At 39.2% G+C, this 12,322-nt stretch overlaps 1 protein-coding gene across 1 annotated transcript in view; it reads right to left on the reverse strand.

Moving 5' to 3' along the window:
• LOC138961645 (tyrosine-protein phosphatase 10D-like) overlaps window positions 1–8,135 on the reverse strand; it is a 68,099-nt gene extending 59,964 nt beyond the window's left edge. Inside the window, exons 1-2 of the mRNA XM_070333316.1 lie at window positions 7,540–8,135; window positions 412–706 (exon numbers count right to left, since the gene is read on the reverse strand). Coding sequence (XP_070189417.1) covers window positions 412–706; window positions 7,540–7,599 — 355 coding nt within the window. The 5' untranslated portion in view covers window positions 7,600–8,135. The remainder of the gene's footprint in view (window positions 1–411; window positions 707–7,539) is intronic.
• Between the last annotated feature and the right edge of the window lie 4,187 nt (window positions 8,136–12,322).

Below are 12,322 nucleotides of genomic sequence, written 5' to 3' on the forward strand. Positions count from 1 at the left end.
CGATGTGAATGCGTGATGTATTGTGTAAAAAATTCCATCTCACACGGCATAAATAAATCCCTGCGCCTTTAATCCGTATGTTGAAATATGCGCGCGATAACAAGCTGCATAAATAAATAGCGAGGGGTAAGCCTAGAGCATGTGTTGAAAGCTTGCCTCACTAACAAAAATAAAGCGAGAGTATAACTATTCACTCCTTCACAACCCATACACACCCAACAGAGGAATTTCAGGAGTTGGTCTATTGATACTACTGGAATTAACTGTCTTGTAATCACAGCATTGACTCTGAGAACCTAAACACCAAAAGCACTTACTTTCAAAAAAACAGGCAAACAAACAAATCAAATAACCCATCATCAAAAACAACCCCACACACAAAATTAAAAAACGTCAGATTTAAAGACTCACTTGTAACAACATTGTCGTTAAACACCCTGTCACTACTGTGGTTCCCGTTCCGGAAGAGTATGAAAAAGTACGACACTCCGGGCAGTAAATCCGTAACCTTGTATTCAAGTTTGCCATCCGCTGGAAACGGCTCGTTATAGTATTCATATGTCAAGAAGAAGCCGCCGTTTCGATGAAAGATGACCTGGTAAAATGTGCCGTTGGGTTCCACGTTCCAGGTCAGAGTTGCGGTGGATTCTGTGGCAGTGAGCTTTGCGTTCAGTTCTTGACCGAAGCATTGCGGCAGCAGACATATCTGCAAAGAAAAGAAAATTTCAATGAGTGGATAGACCATAATGGGCAGTTAAAACAGAAAAGGGAGGAATGGTTGTCTGGGGGAGACATGAAATAAGTCATCTCAAGTCTGCATTGCTGAAGAGTGTCAGTATCATTACGAAAGAGAGTGTGTGTCACTGTGTGTGTGTGTCATATGTGTGCTTTGTGTACAAGTGTCACTGTATGTGCATAAGCCTGTGTGTGTGTATGTGTGTGTGTGTGTGTGTGTGTGTGTGTGTGTGTGTGTGTGTGTGTGTGTGTGTGTGTGTGTGTGTTTGTGAAGGATTCTTTTCTCTTTTGTCCTGTTTTGGTTTGAGAGCGTTTACCTTTTTTCAAAATATATGGTTGCATGTGCATGCAAAAGCATTTGTGTGCTCATGCATGCGACAAGTGTGTGTGTGTTTTCTTTTGTGTTTCTGTGTGTGTTTCTCACCTACCTGACACAGAAAAGCATACACAGACACTGAGACAGACAGACATAATGAAATCAACTGCTGAGACAAAGAGACATAATAAAAGTGAGCTTTGGTGTTCTGGGAGGATGGACTGATTCCGCTTGTTAATTGATAATTTTATTCCGATAATCTCCTCGTTATCAGACAAAAAGGTAGACCAAAGGGCAATTCCCTCTAGGCATGCCATGCCATCCACACCAATGTAAAACTATTCCAACCAGCCAATTGGGCAGGCCAAGCTACTAAAGAGCTGCATAGTTTACAAGACAGTGCCAGTTTATTCCATGGGGCCAGGTGTGTTTGGACCAGGTGTAAACTCCCCCACATCTACCAGGGGTTTGGTGTAAACACAGCGCGCTGCCTGCACCTGCCAGTGTGACCAGGGTGCAGTAGTTTCACACTCTGGCTCTAGCTCACTCTCACACTGTTTAGTCCCACACAGAGAAAGGCTTTCAGTCTACCGTTGAGAGTGTTGAAGAAAGTTTACAATTCCCCTGCGCCCCTTAGACCCCCCTTCCCCCATTTCAAACAAATTGCCCCATGTTTATATATATATCTCAAACATTGAAACACAGAGTGAGAGACTCTCTTCAAGTTCAACATTCCTAAGGCTATTAAAAAAATATGTTGGTAGTGTGTGTGTGTTTGTGTGTGTGTGTGTGTGTGTGTGTGTGTGTGTGTGTGTGTGTGTGTGTGTGTGTGTGTGCCTTGTGCGATAGAGACAGAGAGGGAGACAAAGAGAAAGATCTAGTCAGGGGAAAAAAGGGGAACAGACTAGAAATCTACCGCAAAATCTTCAATCAGTATGTGCATTCATCTTGCTGTAACTAGAGTAACAGTCTAATACATACGTACATAACAGCAATTAAGTTAAAACAAGAGAAGAGAGGGGAGAGAGAAAGAGAAACTCAGAAAGAGACAGAAAAGATTATGCCATTTCAAAGCGAAGGTCATGAAATAAACCCCAAACACCTTCATCAAACACTAAAAAAGCAAAGTATTTCTCATTGAAATCAAGACCCTACAGCTACACACCCTAATCGCTAAATCCTCCCACTACGCAAAATTACCAGTGTACTAGCAGCAGTAGCTTTAGGCAACTGAGAGGGAGGGATGAGCTTGGGACTGTGATCAGAAGTCAGTATGGACACCAGGTAATCAATCAAATCATCTCTGGGGCATCTTGCATCAATTTTTAGCCTGTCTGTTCCAGTCTACCTGGTCCTTGATCATCAGTGATTTAATTAACTGCAGGCATGAACTGACTGACTCCATCCTCCTGTGTGTGTTGTCCAGTCATGGAGAAAGTATGCTCGGGATGTATTATAGGTATTGGGGGAAGATCTAAAGACTATAGAGCCCCTCTCTAGGTTTTATTTTTGAGAGGGGGTTTAATTATGATGTCTTTGGGATGGCAGTGTTATGTAGTTTGTTATTATGTGAAGTGGCACAAGAGTTTGAAGTATTCTCTCTCTCTCTCTCTCTCTCTCTCTCTCGCTCTCTCTCTCTCTCTCTCTCTCTCTCTCTCTCTCTCTCTCTCTCTCTCTCTCTCTCTCTCTCTCTCTCTCTGAGGTTGAAGAGACCTTCAAAAACAACAACCCACCAATCTCCCTTTCTCCACATCCCCCCACCCCCCCTTTTCTCACACGTAAAAGATAAACTTATCCACTCACATGATTCCACAAACGGTCATAAAGTTCTATCAAATAACACCTGGTCTCTGAGAGTAAAAATGTATTTTTGTAGAATGCTATTATAAAGAATTTTGTCAGATTTATAATGTGTAAAACTGTCAGTGTCTGCATGTCCGCTTATCCATCTATTTATACATGGTCGATGTAACATAACTTTCTCTTCAATGTCACAAGTGCAGAGCCTGACATGCAAACCAATCTTAGGCCAAAAAAAAAAAAAAAGGTGTGGTTACGGTAACATAGCCAAAAAAATAGGGTAGAAAGGTAGGCAATCACTTTTTTTTTTTTAACTTTTTTTTCTAATGTGTACAAATTAAACCTACTTGACAGGGAAATAAGTGTGCGACTCGGGCGCTTTCGCTTTCATTGCGTTTTCTGCACTCGTTTTCTTGTTTTTTGTTGTGTTTTTTTGACAAATGTAATAAAAAGTTATAGGGTCGGCCCCTAAAAATAGGGTAGGTCGGGTTACCGTAACCACACCTATTTTTTGTTTAGGCCTAACCAATCTTAAAGGGATCAATCATTCAATATCACTGCCATTAGCTCTATTTGCAGGATATTACATTTAATCACATATCTGTGTGTTATCCTCTGTGATGTATGCTGCTGCCTTGACAAACATGCAGTGCAGTGATTAGATGTCGCTGTTAATGTGTGTTATATCAAGTTCAAAGCAAACGCAGATTTTACGTAGGCCTCTGAGGCGTATGGTATTACTGTTCCAATCGATTACTATGTGCCGCATCCCAGAGGACCTGATTTAAGAGCTATGCATACCATTACCACCATAAAAACAAACTTTAGAAAGGAATCCAAATAAAAGATAATCAGGAGAGAGATTCGAGGGGGGGGGGGGGGGGGGTTGGAATGCAAATTGCGAAACTGTGCTCATTTTTATGCAACTCCAACAATCCTGCGAATAAAAAAGAGTTAAATACATTGCATTTTGCATGCATTCATCTTCTTCTTGAGTTTGTGGATTGCACAAATGGGCGTTCATGTCTCTTCCTGCCATTTAGGGAGGGAGGGGGGGGGGGGGGAGAGAGAGGTTGGAGGAAGGGGGGTTTTCATGCCCAAAACTTATGTAGTTAAAGAACTGATGAAGAAACACAGGAAAACACTGCAGTAATTAAAGTGAATGCTGTGAAAGCTGAAACTGAGAGAAGATTACTTCTAAGCGTTTTAATAACAACCTTCAGCAAACTTCTGTATGACCTTATAAATGACCGATGCTAGTGTCATAAATGCATGCTCTCATCATCTACAAAATGACTACTTGAGCCTCTATTGAAGCTTGTCCTCATGATTGATTATCCTCTCAAAATGTTTAAGTGCAGTGTGTAACATAGGATTTAGCCCGGGCCGCCTGCAGGTCCAAAGTAGTCAAATTGTTGGGAGACGTGTTACTGAGCTGTGAGTTACCTCAATGTTTACACTGTGAGGTTGCAAAAGTTTTAAGCACTTTGCCTTACAATATTTCATGTCTACCTCAGAGCAGTGAAGGGGACTATGCACACATTTAAGAAAATGACAGGAGACTGTGAGTTAAGTTGGCCCAGTGCCTGGCTTTAGGTTTTTCACAGTGGCTGAGTCAGACTGGTGTGTAAAAGCCTTCAACAATTTGAACAAACGCTGGTCTCATCATTAAAAATGCAAACACCAAAACCCACAAAGCCTGACTTGCCACGTGAACTGCCAAAAGTAATGCTTAAACTTTGGGAAAGGGCAATTCCTCCCACCTGACAAAGGGTTGTACAGGTTATAATTGACAGAAATGTGGGGTGTTCAATGCTTTAGCCTTTAGCCTGCTCTCACACTCAAATGCAAATTCCTTTATTTGTCAAAGTTGTTTCTGCTTGAACGCATCAAAATGTGAAAACTTAAATTTAAGTTGGACACATCCACTGAAAATAATATGGTGTTTTTTGTTTTTTTTACTGTACTTTGAATTCAATTGCTCTTGTGATTGTTTTTTTGTAACTATCTTTGTAACTTTTACGCTTCAGTTGCAATTCTTTTCTTCTCTGAAGTTAAACAAAAACAATAAAAACTATGCGTCCTTGGGAACTGTACTTAGTTATTAACCTAAAACAGAACCCACAAAAGAAATGAAGGCGAAAAACAGAGACGTTTCCTCAAACACTGCACGATGAGCACTAAAGGAAAAGGCAAAGGAAGAATACTCTTGACCACCGCTCTGTTTGAAGTTTAAACAATTACTTCCTGAACGACGTTGATTGAGGAAGAAGACACTTGAGTTTGCCTAGAGGCCTACCTCGGTTCTATCTGCAGTGTTGGTTTAAACCTGACAGTGAGATCGCTAGGACGTCCCCCCTTTGCAGTTTGTTTCCTTTTCTTTGCTCAGTCAAGCTGTGTTTGATGGTTACTTAAAGTACCGTTTTTCTTTGTACTGTAGTACTTTTTAACCTCTGCCAGGCTCTAGCATTTTAAAAATAAAGTCACAGTAACTAATTTAGGACTTAGGAGTACAAAGGGTTGTACAGGTTATAATTGACAGAAATGTGGGGGCTCGGTAGCTCAGTTGGTAGAGCACTGGACTTGTGATCGGAAGGTCGCTGGTTCGAATTCGGGCCGGGACGGACACGGGTCAACTTTATGTGCAGACTCAGAGACGGAAGCCATGTCCCACCCCCGTGTCACCACAGTGGCACGTAAAAGACCTTGGTCATTCTGACATAAGTGCAGGTGGCTGAATACACCTAAACACGCAGACACCTAGGTAGCGCGACCCCGTTGCTGCTAGCTTTCCACTGGGAGGAAGCGACCCGAATTTCCCAGCGATGGGACAATAAATAAATGAAAAATGAAAAAAATGAAAAAAAACCTGTGTAAATTACTGTATTACTACTGTACATCCACTGGTAGACGCATAAAAACTGAAATTGAATGCTTGCATCCACATTAAATTTTAGCGATCATCACATGAACTTCAGATCTAGCATCTAATCATTACATTATGTAGCAGAATGTGAGTACTTTGGTTTTGTCAGTTATCATGCAAAGTCAAAAATGTCCATTACATTTGAAAGCCTTTTCTGCCACAGCACAAACAAAGTTCTATAAACTCTTAGTCTTATGTAACCAGTCTCTCAACTAATAACCTATAGGTTCAGTTTGTTATTGATTTTTGTTTCTTTTGTTTTTAATTATGTTTAGTCAAGTTTTGACTAAATAGTAAATGTTTTAACGCAGACTGGGAATCGCGGCGAGGGTGTGGTGCATGTGTATACAGCGATTCTGAGAAAACTACTAGACCAATCTTCATGAAACTGTGCATGTAAGTTCCTGCGGGATGATATCCCCAGACGGTTTTTTGTGTGTGATAAATGTCATGATGACATCATATCCTGCTTTTACTTTATAAATAGTGAAAGTTGAGGCGGCACGTACTGTCAAGCACCCATTTTTTTTAATAAAATTGATTAAAATTTGTTCAAGCAATCTTTGACGAAGCCTGAACTGTGGGATTGCATTTCAGGTTGTAAAGTCACTAAGCTTAAATAATTAATTGATGAGTATGTTTATTAAAAATCTCAAAAATTCTAACTAAAATTGAAAGTTTAGTAATTGATCTAAAAATTATTTCATCTTATTCTTTATCATTCCTGATTCCCCCAAAAATATGTTATGTTTCGTTTAAAAACAAGCTCAGAAAATTAAAAAGAATAGAGAAAAGCGCAATAAATTCATGTGAAGCTGCAACTCCCTCTCTATACTGGGTTAATTGTCACCTTCTCTGTGTGAACAAGTCAACGTGGCCGTGGGAAATGCAATTGACAAAGCTATTGAGTATTATCTCAGTCCAAAAATGCGGTGCGTCCAATTTGACAGATTGACTAAATGTATTAATTGCGCTTCATGCGACTTGTTTGTAGTAACTGTTGTTGGTAGGTGTTTTAATTCTTTATACTTTTAATTGTATTTTGTCTTCTGTCGTTGTTTTGTTTGTTGTTCTTCCGTAAGTTTCTTAGGGCTTTTCTTAGCCCCTAGTTTTGTGGACCGTTAATGATAGTGGTTAGTACTCTGTTTCTTCTCCAAAAAGCACCCCAGGAACAAATGAAACAGGGCCCCCAACCCATCCCCCTGTGCGTGATGGAACACTAGCTGGCGTTGTAATTTATCAGCAAAATGTAAGACAAACCTTTTTTTGACACCACAAAACCAATGACCACATGCAGCCAGAAACTGTCCACTGTTATCAATTACTTGAGATACATGTGTGACACAAGATAGCTACTAAGCTAAGTTTTTGATAAAAAAAACAACCTGCAACTCCCTATCAAATCTTATACAAGTGTATACATTAGTAAATACAGTATACATGTCTTTTGTTTTCAACCTTTCTCTACAGAGAATTAAATCTTCAATTGTTTCTGCTGTTAGTGTTACACAGTTTGATAGAATCAAGCAGCATGTTTTACTCCTTATCCTCCAGCATAATTAATAAATCAACTACAAATAACAGCTTTGAGTTTCAGGCAACTAACTGTTGCCTGAAACTCAAAACTAAAAACAAAAAAATTAATTCGACATCAAAGCAAACACAAACGGAGCTTTCATTTTCACAGGTAAATTGTGGATACACCCAAACACACTCTGCCCCAGACACAAACTGACTCATACAAAGCCATACTGATACTTACCAAACACAGCGAGACTAGAATTTGAAGTAGGGCTGTCTGTTCCCTCCTGAACTTCGCCATCGTTGACAAAAATGTGTCAAAACATCGATATGTTTTGTTTGCCAAGAAACAATTTGTCACAACACTTGCGAAGATGAAATCGGACAGCTATCGGGATCTGGTCACAACATCACGACTTAGCCTTTCCTCACATGGCGAAGTCACTTCCGCGATCAGAAAGAGTAGTTAATAACTCCAGGGGTCAGTCGCGATACCTAAGTTCCGTTTCGGCCAGTCACTCCGTCACCTGTGTATTAGCCGATTGTGTTTCATGTGTGTTTTGGAGATCGCCTCTCTTTTTCCTCCGATTCGAAACCGTCACACAGGTCCGAGGTATCTCCCTCGACACAAACTTTTTACCTGTTTATGTGAATTTTACCAATGTGAACACTTTAGTTCTTGGCAACAACATCTCGCTTTTTTTTTGTGCCCCCACAAGGATTTCAATCAACTATGCAGTATGCTACCCCCCAGACCTCGCCCATTTGGTTCATGCTTACTGTGACGTCACGATCAAGGGAGGTAATTGCATGATGCTGTGGATTTAACGTCTGCAATGACTACCCCTAGATGTTTTTGCCCCCGAGCAACGCAAATGGTGAAATGGTGAAAAATTAACCTGCATCTCTCCGCAGTGAATATGCAAAAGATTTTTTTTTAATTTAAAAAAGGATTTTCTTTTTTTTTCTCAGTCAGCTGCTGTTTTCCTTGACTATTCAGCTGGATTATAGAATGTGGATCTGTTTCACTTTTTCTTAAAACAAAGTCCCTTTTTATGATGATTAGTGATTTTTATAATTTTTGTTTGATATGTAATAATAAAAGATAGGTTTACAACATTTAATTCTGGAGGTGCAATTTTTTTTTAAATTTTTTTTTTATTGTCTACCCTGCGAACATGTTTATTGTTCTACGTTTTCTTCTTCTTTCCTTCTACTTTTTCTTTGGCTCTGTCTTCTTTTTTGTTATTTTTGTTCTTTTTTGTTCTTTTTAAAGAATTATTTCTTTCAGTTTTCTGGCTATGGCAGAAACAAATGGAAGTCAGTGCAGACGGCAATTCACATTTGCTGCGATAGTTGTGTTGCGGCACCACAGGCCTTCAGTGAAGGTGTGGCGCGAGACGTAAATGTAATAAGACACTAATGAACTGATAATCGAAAACAAAGCATACCGGCTCTCCTGCTATGATGCAGATGTTCCAGAGAAACGCTCCCGAGAAGGCTAAGCTCGATTTGTAGAGGTCTATGCGAGGTATAGGAGGGATGATTTTTTGGGACCCATATCTTTTTGTGGCATGTTTGAAATGTGATTGCAAATATTTAGGACAGTCGTCATTTAGAATTTTATACATGAACACAGCCTTGTTTAACGTCAACTGATCTTTCAAGGGGAGGAAATTCAGGAGCTTTAGTTTATCATCCGTGGACCTATTCAAATCATGCAGAATAAGTTTTGCAGCTCTGCGATGCAGGGAATTGAGTCCGTTTTCAAGTTAAATGAACATCACTGCAGTTATCCCAAAGTGTCGAAGCGAAGTTTATATGAGGCATTATGTGGGCGTAATAGAACATTTTCAGTGCTTCAGAATCGGCGTAATGCCTTAATTTTGATAACAGGTACAAATTACTCAAAGGAGTTTGCCATTTCAACTCCTGATCAATGGTAACACCCAATAGTCCATGTCAGTTCCCTAACTTCCTGCACTTGAGTTGAACCAACTGACAGTTGTAATAATAAAGGACTTAATTGGTGTTTTTGTCTCGTGGTTATCACCATACTCTTTGTTTTAATCGGATGAATGATCATTGCACGAGAAACGCACCACTCAGTGATTTCATCCACACTTGTTTGAAGAGAAGAGTTGACGGATTCCAAAGATTTTTGACTGGTGTGAACAGAAGAGTCATCCGCGAAGAACTCACATCTAACTTTTTCATCGGACACATCAAGGGGTAAATCATTTATATCATAAATACAGAACAAGATAGGTCCTAATACAGACCCTTGAGGGACACCACTCCTGACAAACTCGTTTGACGAAGTTTTACAGTTAATGGATACATACTGTTTCCGTTTTGAAAGATACGATTCAAAAAAGGCACAGGCGGAGTCGTCTTTTAAATAGCACTTTAATTTCTTTAGTAGAAGTGAGTGATCTACTAGGTCAAAGGCTTTCTTAAAGTCCAGAAACAACGCTCCCGTTATTTCTGCTTTGTTTATTGCTGACAGTCAAGTCTCGCATAATGAGCTTTAGGCGGTGTGGTAGGAATGCTTAGATCGGAATCCAGACTGAAAAGGATGAAACAGATTCATTGTTCCATGTATGCCAGTAGGTGTTTTTGTGATGTGCTTTTCTAAGGGTTTAGATAGAACAGGTAAGAGGGAAATAGGTCTAAAGTTGTTTGGGTCTGTAAGATCCTTATTTTTTGGAAGTGGTAATACCTTTGCACACTTTAAAATAGAAGGGAACACGTTGTTGTATGCTTAGGTTATAAACATAAGTTAGGGAATCGACAATGTAAGGTAAAGCAAGTTTTAGCAACTTGACTGGAATCTTGTCTGGGCCCATTGACTTCTTGTTTGCCATTTGTTCTATCAGTTTTCCTACCTCGTGCACTGAGATTGAAGGAATAGAAAAAGTGTCAGTTTGAGTCAACTTTTGTCCACAGAATGTTTTTAATTTTTCAAAACAATCATCCGTATCAAGGGAATCATTCTGATTGAGACAAGATTTTAGGTTGTCTGCTAGCAAAATGAAGTGTTTGTTAAAATCATTTGGAGATATTTGTGAATGAGAATTGGTTGATCCCTTCCTAGATTTATCAAGAATTTATCAAGAGAGAGAGAGAGAGAGAGAGAGAGAGAGAGAGAGAGAGAGAGAGAGAGAGAGAGAGAGAGAGAGAGAGAGAGAGAGAGAGAGAGAGAGAGAGAGAGAGATTCAGATTCAGATTCAAAACTTTATTACGAAGGGATGAAGGTTTTAGGCGATGCCTAATCTTCCAACCTGTCCCTTTTAGACATACATAACACTATACATTACATATATATATTTATATAACGTGAGGTTTTAAACAGCCAAAAGAATAACTAATTAACTCAGAATTTGTAATCAGGTTAAAACTAACTAAAACACTACTTATAATAACGAGTTTCATAGATTAATAAAATGATGATTAAGATGTGATGCAGTAATAGTTCTGATTTTTCAAGTGTTGGGAGAGAATTATGATTGACAAAGATATTTTCGAACATTTTCTTTAAAAGGGGTTGACAGGTTTTACAGTATATTGGAATTAAGTGAATTCCACAAAGGCGATCCCCAGTAAGATAAACTGGATTTATACAAATCAATGCGTGGGAGCGGTAGCGTATAGTTCAAAAGTCTGGCTCTACCAGGAGGACGCTCGAACAGGTCTTGTATGTATGAAGGTGTTTCGTGGTTGTACATTTTGAACATAAAAACACTAGCATTTAAAAAGAACTGTTTTTGTAGAGGAAGAGTGTTAAGTTGAGTGTATTTGTCTTGAGTATATAGTCTTATTAGGTTCTCGGTTTAATAACATTACACCTCTCTTGTGAAGTGTGTTTATTTTCTTTATAATATGAACATCACTGGCATTGCACCAAACAGTAGATGCATAGCAAATGTGAGAGAGACAGTGTGCGTGGAAAAACATTTTAAGGGCATCCACAGAAACAACGCACCAGAGCTTGTTAAGTAAGAAAAGGTTCATAGAAACGCGTTTATAAACTATCAATGTGAGAGCGCCAGTTAAGTTCATCATCAATTACAACTCCAAGGACATAGATATACACGAGAGAGAGAGAGAGAGAGAGAGAGAGAGAGAGAGAGAGAGAGAGAGAGAGAGAGAGAGAGAGAGAGAGAGAGAGAGAGAGTGAAATTGACAAGAAGAGCGGGGTAGTAGTTGCGCAAAGAAGGATAGCACGCGTTTCTGTACCTCTCTTTGTTTTAACTTTCTGAGCGTGTTTTTCATCCAAACATATCATATCTATATGTTTTTGGAATCAGGAACCGACAAGGAATAAGATGAAAGTGTTTTTAAATTGATTTCGACAATTTAATTTTGATAATAATTTTTATATATTTAATTTTCAGAGCTTGTTTTTAATCCGAATATAACATATTTATATGTTTTTGGAATCAGCAAATAATGGAGAATAAGATAAACGTAAATTTGGATCGTTTTATAAATGTTTATTTTTTTTTACAATTTTCCGATTTTTAATGACCAAAGTCATTAATTAATTTTTAAGCCACCAAGCTGAAATGCAATACCGAACCCCGGGCTTCGTCGAAGATTACTTGACCAAAATTGGAACCAATTTGGTTGAAAAATGAGGGCGTGACAGTGCCGCCTCAACTTTCACGAAAAGCCGGATATGACGTCATCAAAGACATTTATCAAAAAAATGAAAAAAACGTATGGGGATTTCATACCCAGGAACTCTCATGTCAAATTTCATAAAGATCGGTCCAGTAGTTTAGTCTGAATCGCTCCACACACACACACACACACACACACACACACACACACACACACACACGCACGCACACACGCACGCACGCACGCACATACACCACGACCCTCGTTTCGATTCCCCCTCGATGTTAAAATATTTAGTCAAAACTTGACTAAATATAAAAACAAGTCGCGTGAGGCGAAAATACAACATTTAGTCAAGTAGCTGTCGAACTCACAGAATGAAACTGAACGCAATGCCA

The sequence above is a fragment of the Littorina saxatilis genome, linkage group LG3 (assembly GCF_037325665.1).
Source record: "Littorina saxatilis isolate snail1 linkage group LG3, US_GU_Lsax_2.0, whole genome shotgun sequence".
NCBI classification, from domain to species: Eukaryota; Metazoa; Mollusca; class Gastropoda; order Littorinimorpha; family Littorinidae; genus Littorina; species Littorina saxatilis.